Consider the following 17,620-nt stretch of genomic DNA (forward strand, 5'->3'; position numbering starts at 1 on the left):
GTGATGAGTGTGCAAAGCTCAATGATCTCGGTCAATGTTAAGACCCTCAAAAATCAGCGTCCTTTTTTATTTTTTGGCAATGAATTGCCCCGATTTGGCATTTATTTTAAAGCACATATATATATATAATTTTTAGTTTTATGCTTATAGCTTTAATTGTCAATAGAGGGCAACAAAAATAAATAAATAAATAAATAAATAAATAAAAAGCACATATGTGACTGGCAAAAGGGTCCACATGTGCAAAAACGTAAAAATTGAGATATTGATATATTTGAATTCTACACTTAATTCCCTTTAAAATGATATATAATAAATGGATGTAGCTAAAGAATTGACAAAGTTGCAGCAGTTTTAATGTTGGAAGGTTGAAATTCCTAGTTTAGAGAAAAGGGGCTTTAAAGTTTTCGTACTTGCATCATTCAAATGTCCATAGCAACCAGTTCCTTAGGAAAAAGATATGAACCTGAAATTTTCAGGCAGTGTTAAAATATCCGTGGAAAGTAAATTCCAATAACAGGCAAGGTCATCGTCCGAGATTTGAACCCTTTAAACGAATTGTCCCTAAGTGTGCTTGTTGTGAGTGTGGATGGTTGTTCGTCTCTGTGTGCCCTGCGATTGGCTGGCAACCAGTCCAGGGTGTAACCCGCCTACTGCCCAAAGCCAGCTGAGATAGGCTCCAGCACCCCCTGCAACCCTCGTGATGAATAAGCGGCCAAGAAAATGGATGGATTGTATTTACCCATAATTTTTCACGACATGTCTCCACCTTATGGAACAACAGAGTAATTACATTCAATAAAGACTTCAAGAATGGGATGAGAAAACATTATCTTTGTGATTGATATATCAGATGAAGATAGACAATTTTTAAGTTTGGAATGTGGGAGAGAAAATTAACATACAAGCTCTATAAGAGAATATATTAAAGTTTGTAAAGCGGTTCCCGAGGACAAACGTAAAAAATACTTACTTTAAAAAAACAAATTGTGCTGCCAAACATTCAATTAAAGCACATTTCCCTTAAACATAAGACGTGTAATAACTATCAATAAAGAATTCAAAATGAATAGATTTTAGGATTTTGATGGAAGTGTTAAAATTCGCAACCGGGAAAGTAAACTTAAAGGATGATAGGAACTTTCTGAAATGGCCAATTTCTCCTAAAATAAAAGAAATGTGATTTAAAAATGTTACGTGGTTAACTTATCTCGTTGCAGCTATGTTTAAAAAGCGGTTTGGATTTGCGGTGGAGCCATATGCGAGAGGAGAAAACAATTGATCATTATTTTTTCTCTAGTAGCGCAAGGAATTTTGGAATGTAACATCCATCCATCCATTTTCTTGACCGCTTATTCCTCACAAGGGTCGCGGGGGAATGTAACATTATAGATGCAAATTAAATTGGATAATGTACTCGAACTAAATGTGGACCAAATTCTTTATGGTTTGCCTAATGTACCAATCGAAGGAAGAAGACTTCCATTGTTTTGTTTAAAATTGAATTGCAGTCACACTGCCTCGTTGTCATTCTTGAAGGACTTGAATATGGACTATCAGATGGTTTGTGAAGACGTCTGAAATTATTAATGTTTTTGATACGTGAAAATATGTAAAAATGCCATGCTGTTTCTTGTCCCCTTTTCCCTCTTTTGTATCGTTTTCGTATTGTATTGTTTAAATAAATAAATGCAAAATATTATTATTATTAATTATTATTATTATTATTATGAACAACACAATCTGATGTTACGTTACGCATATCGAATCTAGTCTTTGATGTCTATGCGTTTACGCACGCCGACCACATTTCACCGGAAATGACGAAAGGATTTCGCGCAGGCGCTTTGGGTTATTGGACGTGTTACGAGTACAGTAATACTGAACAATGTCGTCTTGCAGCAGCACTTTACAGACATTTGATGGAAGTGGAAATGAAGGTTGGTTTTTGACCAAGCCTTTCAAGTCAGTCACTTCGATGTTAGGCTCAGCAAAGTCTCAGTCGCTGATCACCACGTCTTTGGTTTCAACGTTCTTATTCTGCATCTCTCATACAGGAAATAAGAAGATATCGTGTCCATTTCACAGCTGTAAACGCGTGTACACGGATGTGAGCGCTTTGGAGAGTCATGTGAGGGACCATGCAATCCATGCCCAGTCTCTTCCTGGTAAGCTATTTCAGGCCAAAACTTGAAATTTATATTTGATATGCGTTATGCACACACATGTTGGAGAAGTTGCACGGCCATTATATGTAAATACTGATTGTCGTATTTGGATATGCAGCCCAAAAGTAAAGTGTTCATCAGCAAGTGTTTTTGTTCTTGTAAATACTCATCACGTCCACGTTACTACCTACAATATAATTTGTTGGGAAAAGCGTGATTAATGATTATAAATGGAAATTGTAGTAGCCTACCGTTGACAGGAATATAGTATGTGGTCAAAGTCTTTGTTGTGGGGTTAAGATAGTGGATCGTATATTGCCAGTAAAAAAAAAAAAAAAAAAAAAAGAATATTTCAAAAATATCCTGGTATTTTGTCCATAGCATTTTTGTCATACATATTGATCGCAAATGCGTGTGTGCCCCCCCTCCCCAACGACCACCACTTGTCTTCCCATTCATAAAGTAAATGGAAAATTACATACATTGTAAGTAACTAACCAAGTGATTCATTGTCTTAAGTTGAACATGTAAACAACAAACAAATAAAACAAAAGGCCAATTAAAATAAAAGAATGTAAAAGCACACACTTTCACAAGTATACTTTTATAACTACCAGATTAAAAGTCACACGTTTAAATTCAGTATGCTTATTTGCATATTAGTTCATGCGGTATGTGTCCAAAAATCCATTTGAAGTGTCGGGCTCACCTGATAACTAATCTTTTATTTAAATAGCACTTTCACAACAGCAGTGAGTCATGTCATACAACCAGACATATTTGACAATGGAAGTTACACTTCATCTGAGTAAAGAAGTCAATCTTTGAAAAATTATGGAAATAAGGGGGCAGCACTGGGCGACTGGTTAGTACGTCCACCTTCCAGTGCAGAGGTCACGAGTTTGAATCCAGGCTCCGGCCTTGCTGGGTGGAGTTTGCCAGTTGTTCCTGTGCATTGGTTTTCTCCAGGTACCACACACATTCCAAATAACATGCATGGGTTGGTTAATGCCCGAATTGTCCCCAGGTGTGATTGTGCATGTGAATGGTTGTTTTTGTGTGTCCTGTGACAGGATGGCAACCAATTCAGGGTGTAACCTGCCTTTTTATTTATTTTTTTGCTGTGTCTGTATGTACTTAAAATATTGTATTACTTCTGTAGGTAAAGTCTTTAACTGCTCCAGTGTTGGCTGCAGCTGCAACTTCCCAAACATGCAGAAATTGATGGAACATGTGAGACGTCATCATAAACCTAACATATTCTTCTTGTAAGTTATGTTCTTTTTTTTTTTTTTTTTTTAATTAAATTAATAAACTATACAGAACAGCAGAGTGAAAATGTTTAAGTTCCCTTTGGGGATTAAAACTGGTACTGGAAATCACAGTTTGAAAGGTTTCCTGCTGTGTGAACACTGCTTTAGTTTGCATATGTATACAAATACAACACTTGGGTCATTTTTTAGATGAATTGTTGCTTTGTCCACAGGTGTGAGAATTGCCGAACAAAGTTGCGATCGTACCGTGGGCTCTTGTCTCACCTTCACACGTGTTCCAAAGTTCCACGTGGCAAAGTGAAGTCAACGGAGCAGACATCTCTTCAATCAGCTGGTGTGACAGACCCAAACGAGACTCTCCCGCCTGCTACTCTGAAGCCGCCTCAGATGGACGTTGTGTCCACACCACAACTATTGAGCCCTCAGCTTGAGACTTCTTCAGTATGACTCTTACCACTCAATAGCAAGCAGCATCAGAAAGTGGGAACTGCCAGTGGTTACAAACTATACATTTTGTTTTGTACTACATTAAATATTTATTTTTGCATGAACCTCTCTTTGTTATATGTATGGCGTCAGCACATCTTTTAAAAGCAAGTTGCCAATTTGGCCATATGGGAATGAGGCACAAGAACACACACCGTCATATTGTACAGTATCCTTGTTAATGTGATACGATATAATGATATGAAGCTTGCGTTAACGATAATTATCACGATATTGTGGGCAGGTTGGCGATATTTAAAAAAGGTCACAATATTGTAAAGAAATGAGCTCATACTAAAAAAGCACAATATTGTGCTTTTGTACTTAAAACCAATGTTATGTTTTATTATGTTATTTTGTTAATGCAAGCACACAGGCATATTACGTTCCCCTTCATCTGACAATTAGTGTAGATTTTAAACATAGAAGGGCCAAAACATCCCTCATGAAAATTAAATTGCACTAAAAAACTAGCCACCAGAGGGCACTAGAACTGCATACAATGGAAATCAACCTGACTTTTTGACCAGATGTGTTGCATTTAAATATCGTGAACATGACGATATTGTGGTTGTTTTAATATCACGATGTTGTGCTTATCGTTACATCCCTAATTTAAAGCATAACGTTTTTGTCTTTTTACATTTTAATTTTTTTTTAATATAGCCAACTGCCACAGTATCGTGATAATTATCATATTATAATGTTCATATTGTGACATTGTATCAGGATGCAATATGAAAAACTGCAAAATCCTCCCATTGTTATCCACCTCAGGGCCATTTTGTCACTTGCTGTCGACCGAAAATGTCACCACAGTTGCTCAGGTCTCAGCTTCGGAAAACACGCAAGTTATGATCGATTGGTACTTCAGCAACTGTGACGACATTTTAAATTCACAGCAAGTGACAAAATGGCCACTCTCTTGAGGTGGATTCCACAATCAGAATACTGTGTTTACGAGTGAGCCTGCATAGAACATATTGTAAGGAACATTTTTAGATAGACTTCCCGTTCAAGGGTTTGTTTTTTCCGTTTGATCTCATGTACAGTACTTCGTTACAGCTGCACTTGCTCAAAGTACTTCATGAATAAAGCTGAAAATGATTTTTGCGTCTTTTCTGTTGTGACCAAAAAGTCACGCTCCTCCATTGTTTGATTAGGCATACAATTTTTGAATGACATTTAAGCTAAGAATCTGATCCTTTTAAAGATATATTGGTATTAATGGTGACTAACTACAGGAAAAGTCTGACCTCTGTGCTATCAAACCTCCACTTTGTACAAAGTCGTGGATCTTGGGGATCAAATTTGGCAGCTGGTTGGAGAGCCTCTGCCATATAAGGGCAAAAAGGCAGACTTGAATTGAGGGTGATATTCAAACATGAATTCTGAAGACGCCTTTACAAAAAATGGACAAAAAAAAATTAACCTTTATTAGATATTCGAATGAGCTGAAAGAAGCGCTTGACAACTGTCACAGATAGAACGGTCTGATGAGTTTCATATGCATGTATGTGATTGGACATATTCCACAATAATAATAATGAAAAACAATACCACATGCCGAAATCTATTGGATCATTACAATGTTAGACATTATCACATGCAATATGAAGTGTGTTAAAAAATGTGGATGAAGTATTGAGGAATCATGTATGAAAAGAAAACAACTGGGGGATGGGCACTGACCGATCAATAACATTTTGAGGATTTGCTTCAATACCTTGGTCCATCAATCAAAAGAAATTCAATTGTATTTGATGTCACTTTCTTACGAATCCGAAAACCTGACTTGAAAATTCTTTTTAAATTTTTAAAGCACATAATAGGCTATAAAGAGGAACAAGCGCATACAAAACTGACGGACAGGCAGTCCCCCAGATGAGACTTCATTTGATTTGCACAACTACTGTTGCCGCGTTTTCTTTAATAAAATCTTTGCTGAGCAATTGAGTACGTCTTTCCTGCTGGAAGCTTCCGGAAGAATAAACTGTTTCCTCTGCTCATGTTGCCCTAGATGGAGACACCAAACAGAAAATTGTTAGCTGTGGCTAAAAATTCAGCAAACACTTTATAATTTAAAACACATGGATTTTACGGATCAATTGGAATCAATACCAGACAGCGTACTCAACACTCCATCAACCTTCAGGAATACTTCGTTTTTGAATACAAGAAACATATATGTTAAAATTACAGCTTGGACTGGCACCCAAAGTCCCTGGTTCCCTAATTGTGCTGACATTCTGTTGTTTCTGTGCATTACCACCACCTTCTTTCTAACGCCGGTAATATGCACAAAGTATTTGACAACTGTCAAAAAAACAGCAGAAGAAATAGAAGCAGTAGCCATACATAACCGGCAGTTGCCACCTTCTTTATATATAGTATGCTAAAGAAGGTGGCAAGTACCGGTATATGCTGCTAATCGCCCAAACCCACGCAAATGAAGAACTAGTCATGGCAACTAATGTGACATAACTGCTGCACCCAACGATTCACTTTTCACAACAGCAAAATGCCCAACAACCGGCCAGGATAGATTTGGTCACAATGCAACGCAAAAATTCTAGTTAGCTAAAAAGAAAAACCGAACTGTAGTTAGAAGCCGAAGTTTCGTCCAACTGGAACCCTATTTGCTGCATCACATGGAGTTCAGAAATTCACTCTGATGTCCGAACAACCACTCAGAATGTGTGCTTGGAAAGGCAGTGCTCATGTGGCCCCCCTCCACGAATTTCAGCCTGTGTTATAAAGCAGTCGGCAGCTTTTGCTTGAACTGTTTCCTTTCCTTGAACTGTCTGACACACTGGGCACTGGCTAGGAGCACTCTTTTTATTATTATTATTATTATTATTATTTTTTAATTTTTAATTTTTTATTTTTTGGTGGGGGGGCACTCCGAATAAGCAAACAGCACATTTGTTTGTGAACTATTGGCGTGAAAAGCAGCGTGTGGTGCGGGTGTAGCAGTGTGCGCTCAGAGCATATTTCCAAATGCACCCACGATTTGGCTATGGGAATTTTGGGGGTGAGTTGGCCCTCTACTGTTCTTGGTTTTTTGTCAAATAAATTTGCCCCAAAACATGCAACGTATACTCTGGAGTGGCATTTTCTTTTGTCGAAATGAGGTATAAGGAGATACTATGTACAACTTAGGAGAGGGGTCAGCTGGAGTTCCAAGCAGCCCAACAATTCACATCAGGTTTAGTGACAAAAAAAGCTAACCTCTCTGCTTAGATGTTGCCAGCAGTGCACCCAGGTCGGATACACTGATGCATAGGGGGGAAGCCCTCCAATGAGTCTGGGGGGAAGATGAGGAATATAGTGTGAGTGACAAACTTTGAAAAGACTGAAGAACTAAATCATCCTGCTGGCTTACCCGCAGTTATTAATAGCCATGAGGTTCGACACCAAAACAAAAGGGTATGTGAGCATGCTGGCAAAGAACTGAATTAAGGGAGACAAAAAAAAAAGCATTATGTTGACAACTGGAATTATGAATATAACTTGTAAGCATACAAAGAGGGCTTACCCCAGTCACAGCCTGAGAGCAGTTCTTGATTTCTCCTGTGTGGCTCATCTTAAGAGAGAAAAATAAACTTAAAATCCTAAATACAACCAGAACCCCAGTAAAATTGAAAAAAAAAAAAAAAAAAAACTGAGCCACAGAAAAATATATTTTTGTTTAGTGATTTCATACACAAGACAGGTGTGTAAAAACACAACAGAAGACCAAAAATATACCGAATCATCAATAGCATATGTGTTGATGAAGTGAGCCAGCAGGTTACAAATCCACAGAGCGAAGACATCTCCAAGGAGACGAGGGATCAGTCCACTATGAGAAAAAGTATTTAAGGTTGTATTAGGCAAAAAAAAAAAAAAAAAAGTGCTCAACATAAATGAGTTTCTAAGTGACCAATGTTCAGTTAGACTCATCTGTGGTTCAATAAATAATTTAGAAATCATTGCTACATGTTCAGTGGTCTGTGCTTAGTTTTGCAACATTGCACCATTACATTGTGTGTACGCATTCACAAATTTTGCAATACTTGCTCTCCATGGCCCATGTTTGTGCAAGTATTTGATCGTATAGTGTGCCATAAAAAATATTGGTTCTGTACCTACATTGTGAAATAGTCATTCAAATTCTATTCAAGTTTGTATTATGTTATCCAATACAAGTGTGTATCAAATATTTTGTCTTTCCAAGTTTAATCCATTCCATGACTACACTTTTAGTTATAACTCAAATCACTCGTATCAAAATTCAGCTTTTGCAGTTGAAATTAGGGCTATAATGATGCAACAGAGTAAGGATTCCATTTGAATCTCGATTTCCGACACAGCTTCATATGCAATTATTAATTTATATATATATATATATATTTTTTAAAAGGCCCTTATGAAGGGAAGGCAGCTTCATTTAAGTCACTCAATGTGCTTCACATAATTACAGTACGTTTAAAACCATTTACTAACAAAATAAGACATTCAAAAGAAAAGCAAAAATAAATAAAATAAACACTTGTCTAAATGCATACTAAAACGCAAACTTTTCCATACTTTTTTCATGTCATCTAGAAAAAAAAAGAAATTTAATCAATTTTGGAATACGGCTTGTAGTGCTGTCAAAGTTAACTCATTGATTAATCACACACAAAAAAAAAAAAATCATCACATTAATCACGTATTAATGCAAATTAATTTTATTATTAATTTTGAGCACTGATTATCCTTTAGCAGATGGTTACGTTAAAGGTAGCACAGGTTGTGTATGCATTAAAGTAATGCATTTACTGTAGTCATCCCCCCCCCCCCATTTTAAATTATGCAAGTAATACACAGATTAGAAAAAGAGGAGGACGAGTGTGCGGGAGCGGATCGAAAAATGTGGAAGACATCCTCATAACATAAAATGTTAAAAGAATTAACAAAACAGGTGCTCTTCAAATTTGTCAGGCAAAAAAAAATAAAAAATGATAAAAAGACTTTTTAATAAAGTGATGTGATTAATCAGATTAAAAAATGTAACCACTTGACAGCTCTGTGTGGAAATTGTCAAGTGCAGTGAATACTTTTGATGCATTGACTTTACTTGGCATTTTGGCTCTGCAATAGTATGCCTCAGTATACAAAAGTGATTTATGAAGATCTTAATTTAAAATACCATTATCATGAAAGCTAGCAGGTGTCTCTACTTGAATGAATGGAAGGCTAAACGTACGTAAAGAAGCCCAGCATGCCCTCTTCTCTGTAGATGGTGACGATGGAATCAAAGACTCCGCTGAAAACAGATGAATATTATTTAGAAAATAAACCACTATAGTTTCTCAAAGAAGCTTGGCAAAAATAAAAAAAATAAAATAAAAATAAGAAAAAGTTACCTATATTTTGCTTCCCTTCCAATGAACTGCACCATACATCGTAATGTAATCACTGAAAGACAAGCCAGAGAAAATGAATCTGACAAACAGAATAGAATCAACTTGCAAACATGTCCAAACAAATGTTATCTAGATGAATGTCACTATTTGTAGTTAAAGATGAATTCAATGCAAAAATGTTCTTCGCACATATATAATATTACATTCATAGAAGAATTTAGCAGATTTAAGCAGCCATTTTCATCAATGTCAGGGTACTGCCATTTCGTTGAGTAGCACCCAAACTGAAATTGACATCCAAGTACTCTCAGGTTTGCATTGCCAACGTAACATGAGCAAACCCAGAAAACAGGTGAGCTGTGCTGTTTGCCATGTGAGCTTGAGGACATTTTGAGATCAATTTCAGTTAGACAGCAGAGAGCGGTATAGGACAAAGTGGCAATGTCCTAAAAATGGATGGTTTAATCTGCTTAATTATTTTTCCTTATTCAGAATAATGTTTTCAGACTAGTGGGGCACGTAGAATATAATTTTGCAAATAACATTTCTGCCTCGAGTTTCCTTTTAACATGAATAAAGTTCAAAACTGACGGCTATATTTCCATACCATGAAAGGGATGCGTGACTATGGTGGCAAAGGAACGAGCTATCATCTCTTTGTTTGTCTGTGGAGGAAGAAATTCACAAATTACACATTTGAATCTTTAAAGCACCAGCAATGAGCAATGTATTTATTGTAAATATCTCATTTGCAGCTGCCATTGCCCAACTAAATCCAACATTTACAACCAAAGAGGTTTTGTAAGACAACTATTGTATACTGCATGAACAACAAGCCCCAATTCCAATGAAGTTGGGACATACAGCATCTTGCAAAAGTATTCGTACCCCTTCAGCTCAACTAGGTTAGATGGAGAGCATTTGTGAAAACATATTCTCTTCCAAGATTGCCCTGTATTTGGCATCATCAATCTTCCCATCTAAGCGCCCCCACAGCATGATGCTCCCAGCACAATGTTTGACAGTGGGGATGGTGTGTTGAGATTAATGAGCAGTGTTGTTCTGGGGCCGAGCGGGGCCGTGTCGTCACTGTCATCTGATTGGCCGACAGCAACGCAGCAAGCACACGCCAATTTCCTTGTTTTAAGCGAGAGGTAGAAGTGCCCACCGGTCTTCACCAAAGTCATAAAAATACAGTATATACAATAAATATAATAATGCTTTATAACAATGCTGAACTATATTTAGAATTTAAAAGGTACTTGTGAATGGATTTGGAATGTTTGTGGTTTATAAAAAAAAAAAAAATGTGAGTGCACACTGGTTGCCTGGTCATGTGTTCCCATTCACTTGAATGAGAGCAGGCGCGAGCCGGTCGTGGATCAAGATCGCAATATTTCACCCATAGTGATCCATATGAAATTATACGGTTCAATGTTGGCGTGACTTGCCCCTCGTGAAATGTTATGACAGAGCCACACTGCGGGTGTGCAAGCTTGGATAGTTCAAATGATCCCGCCCCCATTCCGCGGCGTGCCCATTTTTGTGTCTCATTATTGCATGGCAAACATTTTTACAGGTTGGGAAGGGTACCTATACACTTGCATCCTTTTACAGGTGTGTTTTTTGGGGAATCAAATCCTCTGCAGGCCATACATTTTTTAAGACACTGTAAAGTGATTGCAGTGTTTTGTTTCTAAATAGACTGATAGCAAATGATCCAAAATCGTCCCACCGAACTATACACGGAATCATAAAAAATATATATATAAAAAGGCGTACGAACATTCCAACATAAAAAAAAAAAAAAGATGTTATAATAAAGGATACCAGCAAATACTGTATTATACACAGCTACAGAAGAAAAAACAGCTTTTAAGGGTGTTTTTTTGGGGGGGGCGTATTATACATGGGATTTTATAGTGAAGTGCTTAAAACATGTCCAGAGACTGAGACAATTTAGTACTGGATTACTGACATATTGAGATACAGCAGGCTTTTCACCAAGAGCTTTATAGGCTTTCCCCCCCATATCTGTGCCTCACACGCCCTTTTTGATGAATTGTAATTGCCGGTTACAATAATAATTATATACTCATTCTTGCAACTAATATGTTGTACCTCATTAACAACATGTTGTAAGGAGCCCTCGACAGCCTTCCGCTTGCCTCCCAGAATCTGAGAGAGAGAGAGAGAGAGAGAGAGAGAAAAAATAAATAAATAAAAATCAGTACAGATACAGACTCTCCAATACAGGCCCCAGTGAGAATATACAGGTGAGTGAAAAAAAATTCAAGGAAATTAAGAAAATTAGGAAAAAAAAATAAAATACTTGAATTCAAGTTCACCACTGCGAAAATGTCATACACCAAAAACAAAACAAAACAAAACAAAAAAGCAACAAAATAATTAGAATAGTTTTAAAATACCGTATATGAAACAAATGATATTTGCTACAAGAAGATCAAATATCAGTTATTTACAATCTAGTATTGTTTGGCACACATTTTAACGCGGCCTCACTTGACTCTTATTGAAATACATGTCATTGCACTTGTAGAAATACTGGTTAGAGCTGTCTGTGCACATGAAACATTTACCGGTCCAGAAAAAACAAACAAACAAACTCCCAACAATTTGGCCTTCGAATTAGCAACCTTGATATAACTTGGCCCTCATGGGAACTAGTCATGTGGTGGCCCCAGCCCATCGTTCACGTCGCCACGTCTGCCAGCCATTTGCGGTTGGAGTGCACATGTCAGCCTGCCGCTATCGGGGAGGAAACTACGGACTCTCAGGGCCAGAACCAGCAGGCTCAAGAATAGCTTCTTCCACCAGGCGGTCATGATACTCACCGCCATGTCCAGAGCTATTCATCGCTGTTACCGTTTGTTTGTTCTTGTATTCAGTTACTGTTGACACTTTTTACTTCTTACTAGTTTTAACGTTTAATTATTACTACCGGCACTTCACCCTTTACTGATGCACAACTGTTTTAAATTATTACTTTGTTTTTTATGTATATTTTTGCACCAGGTCTGAGAGGACTGTAATTTCAGTTATGCTGTATGTCTTGTATGTACAACACATCTGACAAACGAATAAATGAAATGAAAGTGAAGACTGCCTGAGAGAAATGCGTAATTGTGTGAGTGAGGCGTTCGTGGCAAAATTATGTGCACTTAGCGCAATAGGCTTTAATTATGGCATTGCCTTGTTTGCCTGCTCTGAAACCTTCCCCTTCACTCCACTCTGCTCTCAATGACCTGTCAAATTGCAACCTTCGCGATGAGCAAACTGTGTTTTATCAAATCACAATGATATTTCTAATACAATTAATCCTTAATCCAGTCCTAGGCAGAAGTTGTTGAAAAATGGGTATAATAAATTCTTACCTCAAGTGTCCCTTGTTCATGACATTTCTGTAGCAAAAGAAGAAATAAAACCACGATAAATTTTAATGAAAAAGTATGACCAAATTTTCATAGGAATATATAATAATTAAAAAAAAAATATAAAAATTTGACTCTCTTACATTAAAAGACAACCCGTCCAGCCCCAACAAAATGATCCAATACAAGAGTTGTATCACATTGTGCCTTTAAAATGAACACTTTGTTTTTGTGTTGTTTCATCTCTCTATTGAGATCACAGATATGCATCTCAGACAGGTTTGAAAACAAATAATTAGTTTCCCAGATGAGCCGAATTACAGGGGAATTACTTATTGAAGTTGATTCGTATTATTAAGCTGCCAATCAATAAGCAAGTCATGTATTGTGTATATATAAAGTATGCTGTTGCTTCTCATTAGATTAAGCATTATGTTGTGGCTGGTTGGGGCGCTTACTATTATCTGGACAACATTCTTTTGGTGTGACTGCATTCTTATCAGTCACAATCAAGCATACCTGCACAATTTTACTATGCACAACAGTACCGATGGTGCCCGCACAAAGCCTTGGACCAAGCCCTTTGAAAAGACCTGCTTTTCCATCAATCTTGATGATGTGTTTTGCTGAAACATTAAGGAAGCACAATAAAAAGATATTAAAGGCAAGGTTGAAAAGGGCATGTCAATAAAATAAAAGCATTAAAAAAAAAAATACAATCGTGTATTTATAACTCAAAAAAACAAAAAACAAAAAAACAACAACAACAACCGTATCAAATAAAATGGTAATGCATTGTGGCAGTAAAATGAACTTTATTTAGGCCTGGAGGGTTGGAAGTTTGAGCCCACAGTGAAACACTGGTGGACCAAAAATACAGAAAAGGTGCAAGTCTGCTCCATGACAAAAAAGCTAAGATAACCTTGGGCAAGGCACCATATTGATCATGCAGTATAGACACTCCCTCTATTTGCCGGTAGCATGACGTCACTCACGGCGCGACTTGACAGCACGCGTGGATTACTTATCAATGCTTAAAAAAAAAAAAAAAACATGAATGGACTGCCATATTCGTGACAACAGTGGACTTTACGCTATTGACTAAAGGCGTATTTACGCAAAGTCGCCACAGCGGACTGAATGAGAAAATGAAATATCTTGTGTGGCTGAAAGGAGGCGGGGACAGAGAGAACCTCGAGGTTCATTGTGAAAAACCTGCTGCCGACCAGGTTAGGTTCATGGACAATGTTACTACGGTAGCTTAAATGACCTTTTTTTATGAAACAGGCTAAAGTTGCCTCTTTTCCTCTGGTATCAGTTATGTCCCATTCTGAAACGAAAGACGCGGAGTTTCCCACATTTCAAAGTTTCTTAACCCAGGGTTCTCACTAAACCTGCTTTGTGAAATACACCCCTGCTCATAATCTTTTTTTTTTTTTTTTTTGTTAAATCAATTTACCTTTGCTAAATTATTTATACAACCCATTCAGAAATACTTCCATAATAATTTTTACACTTCATATCACAAAACAGGTATATTTGATGAGCGTGAAGGATGCAAAGTACACCATAAGATGGATTTTATATCATATCATCCAGCCTGATTTGATCTTTGCGTGTATACGTAAGCAAGCTTTTCAGAGCGAGACTTACCATAAGCAAACAATCCAGGCAACTGGTAGACCTGTCTGCCAAATAAGTTTTTGCCGAGGGTAGGAGGGATTGGCTCGTGTCCAACCTATAAATATCAATAAATATAAATCAGTTTAATGCATGTGGATGTAATATTTGGTTTCAATGCATCATACATTCATGTATACAGTGGAACCCGCGTACTTGCAGTTCGGCACCCGCTGATTCACACCTATCATATATATATATTTTTTATCTTTCCTTTATTTATTTATTTATTTATTTTATTTTTTTTTATAAATTGTTTTTACTTTTTGGAGCTGGGGAGCCAACCCCCGTTTTCTTGGAAAATGCTTATTGGCTGTTTATTCCCGATTAACGGTATTCAAGAATTGTTTGGGTTAATAAAAAAAAAAAAAAAAAAAAGTACTGGCTCCATTTATTCATAATACAATCTTGATAAGTTTCAGTGATTTTTCCATATTTAGCGTCTTTAGACTGTACAACTGCATTCATGCTTATGACACACTGTACTAACCCCACTAAAATTAAGGAAATGCAATTAAATGTTAAATGTTAACAGGGTTCCTACATCTTAAGGAAAGTTAAATTTATTACTTTTTAATGCCATATGAAATAAAATTTAAGACCAACTTCCCAATGACCCATGTTGTCCAAAGTTGCTCCAGGCCATAAATGAAATGCATCTGCTCCTAAGCGTGCCAGGTAAAAAACAATACATTATTGATTTGTTGGTTTTGATATCGTGATTTCGTGATGTCCTCGCCACGAATCATTCGGTACTTTTTTCCCCTTCCAGAATGTGAATTTATTTTTTGATTTGAGACTATTTCCAGTAATATAACCCTTATCATGTGTAAACATTTTGAGACTTTTGAAAGATTGATTTAAGACATTTCAATGCCAGTTAAGAACTTGTTTTTAGATGAATGCGATTCCATGAACCTGAATTAATACTAGAAAGAAAAAAATGAAAGAAAAAAATGCCGAAAACAGCCAATTTTCGGTGGCAAAACAAAATGAATAGTTAGCAAAAAGAAACGGAAGAGTGTAAAGCGAGGCAGGAACCACATTCAGTACATGACGTAGCCGGGGGATGGACTAATAAGAGCCGTTCACGGTAATACTGTATAACACTAGCAGGAGAGTTGCCGGACACGGCCAAACAGCATCTGCCCAACTTGTGTCGTTCATTACACATTTCATGTAGCTTGCCCAAATATTCTGAGCCTGTTACAAGGTAAATTAAATAATGCGCGCACCTACATAAATGTCTACAAATAATCCTATGGCCACATATCGGCGTAAGAGTATTTATTTTCGTTACCCAACGTAAAGTACTATTTCGTTTTGCGTAAGCCTGAAAACACACTCATTACCAATATTAAGAGAATACTGCTCGCAACACGAAATTACAAAAATGACTCGGTTCGAAAAATGGATGGATGGATGGACTTATGGAACCGACGCATTGAACGGAGATGCATTGCGGTTCCATAAAAGATTACTGTTACGTTCGAAATCATACTGGTTTAACTTGCTTCACCTCCACCCGATTTACAAGTCCCAAGATAAGAGAAGGTCAAAGGGACATTTCATGAACTGTGAAGATTAGTCGTGGCGGTGCAGACATCACCATTTGCGGTGGCGTTTGTAGCTGTATGTTGTCGTGCGTAAACGTAAATGAGTTGTCACATTATATACCTTTGGTCCCCGAACTGAAAGGAAGTGCAATAATATACGTTATTTTCATTCATGTGTAAACAGTTCTCTAAGCTTTTGAGGTCAGCTAAGAAACATGGATTATCCCTGGCAGCATTTACCATATAAACACAACAACTTCTCATCAGCTGCCACCTGAACCAAATCCAACCTTCTTACCTGAACCAATACTTTAATGTACATCAAAGGATGAGACAGGACAGTGAGTCCGGATCCCAATATTACTTGGCCACACGTGTCCGCCATTTTTGTGCTACAGCTTCACCGGAAGTACTCTTTGCACTTTCTTTTTCTTTACAGACTACTGGATCACATTATTCCCAGCATAAGTACCGCCATCTAGTGTTGAATTTCGTGATGAAATACACTCTTGAGTACGTAGTACTGTACGTGTAACTTTCATCAAGCAATCAAACATCAAACAATGGCAAAGTGAGATTCTTTTTTTAATCCATCCAGCCATCCATTTTCCGAGCTGCTTATCATAATTAATGTTTTTTTTTTATTTAAAAAAAGAAAAGAAAAAAAAAAGCCCCGTATTTCACTTTCAAATTTACACTAGATAGATATACGGATATAAAAATACAATTCAAAAATTAAATACAAAAATACATATAAATGGAAATAAAGACAACAAAATATATATTTATCCATAAATAAATAAATAAATAAATAAATAAATAAATAAAAGGAAAAATAAATGCAAAAATCAAAAACGAGATTTAAAAAAAATAACACACTTGGGGAGTAGCGGAAAACGTGTACTGGCGTTTCATATTCAGGATACAAATTATTCCATTACATTTACAGAACAGATTACAGGTATATTTATTACAAAATGGGGATCGTTTTGCAGAATTACAATTTCCATGAAGACAGAGTTACACTGGCCCAGTTGTTTATTTGAGCCCTAAGGCCCTGAGGCTCAGGGTAGCACCGGAAGAAATTTGTGACAGCTCAGGCTGTTTGAATAAACTTGAGTTGAGTTGAATTTATTATCTTTTTTTAATTTAACTTTATTTCCTTATTTTATTTTCTGTTTTTCTTTTCATTGTGCTCAATGTGCATTGTAGCTTTACAAATGTTGTTCATTTAAAGGCTAAAGCTGCCTATTTGTTGATAATTCATATTATTGGTTTGAACTTGCACTACTTCAAAGTGACTTTTACAATATCTGTTGTAAGTGCGCGTTGTTCAATAAAGCATAAAAAAAATAAAAATAAATAAAAAAATACGATGCTTACCTCAGCACAATCCAGTCACCTTCAACCTTGGTTGGTGGTTTTGTTATGTATTCCTCGTTTGTTCTGTCAAACCACGTCCACCTGAGTGTGTCTTCCCTTCACAGTGTCTGACCAATCCGTGCCTTCAGCCACTTCTTTTTTTCCCGCAGATGTGTCACTTTCGGTCATTAGTGTTGGTGTATTTAGTCTGTTGTGTTTGTGTAGTCGGTATGGGTGCATTGTTGGTGTTACGTGGGTCATGCTGGGTGTCTCGTCTGGTAAGCTGTACAAGCCAAGCCAAGCCAAGCC

General features: G+C 37.0%; 2 protein-coding genes across 2 annotated transcripts; one reads left to right on the forward strand and one right to left on the reverse strand.

The window, feature by feature from the left end:
- Positions 1-1,809: 1,809 nt before the first annotated feature.
- znf414 (zinc finger protein 414) lies at positions 1,810-5,036 on the forward strand. The gene is made up of 4 exons (XM_077519316.1): positions 1,810-1,940; positions 2,058-2,168; positions 3,331-3,436; positions 3,655-5,036. Exons 1-4 carry the CDS (start codon positions 1,889-1,891, stop codon positions 3,887-3,889), a joined length of 504 nt encoding a protein of 167 aa, XP_077375442.1. The 5' UTR covers positions 1,810-1,888; the 3' UTR covers positions 3,890-5,036.
- A 305-nt stretch (positions 5,037-5,341) lies between these two features.
- Positions 5,342-16,404, reverse strand: mtch2 (mitochondrial carrier homolog 2). The gene is made up of 13 exons (XM_077519314.1): positions 16,248-16,404; positions 14,367-14,451; positions 13,233-13,339; positions 12,717-12,743; positions 11,443-11,499; positions 9,929-9,986; positions 9,322-9,373; positions 9,162-9,221; positions 7,679-7,772; positions 7,467-7,514; positions 7,314-7,381; positions 7,160-7,235; positions 5,342-5,944 (listed from the first exon to the last, which is right to left on the reverse strand). The coding sequence occupies exons 1-13, from the start codon at positions 16,332-16,334 to the stop codon at positions 5,858-5,860; spliced, it is 906 nt and encodes a 301-aa protein (XP_077375440.1). The 5' UTR covers positions 16,335-16,404; the 3' UTR covers positions 5,342-5,857.
- Positions 16,405-17,620: the final 1,216 nt, after the last annotated feature.

Source organism: Festucalex cinctus, chromosome 4, assembly GCF_051991245.1.
Source record: "Festucalex cinctus isolate MCC-2025b chromosome 4, RoL_Fcin_1.0, whole genome shotgun sequence".
NCBI classification, from domain to species: domain Eukaryota; kingdom Metazoa; phylum Chordata; class Actinopteri; order Syngnathiformes; family Syngnathidae; genus Festucalex; species Festucalex cinctus.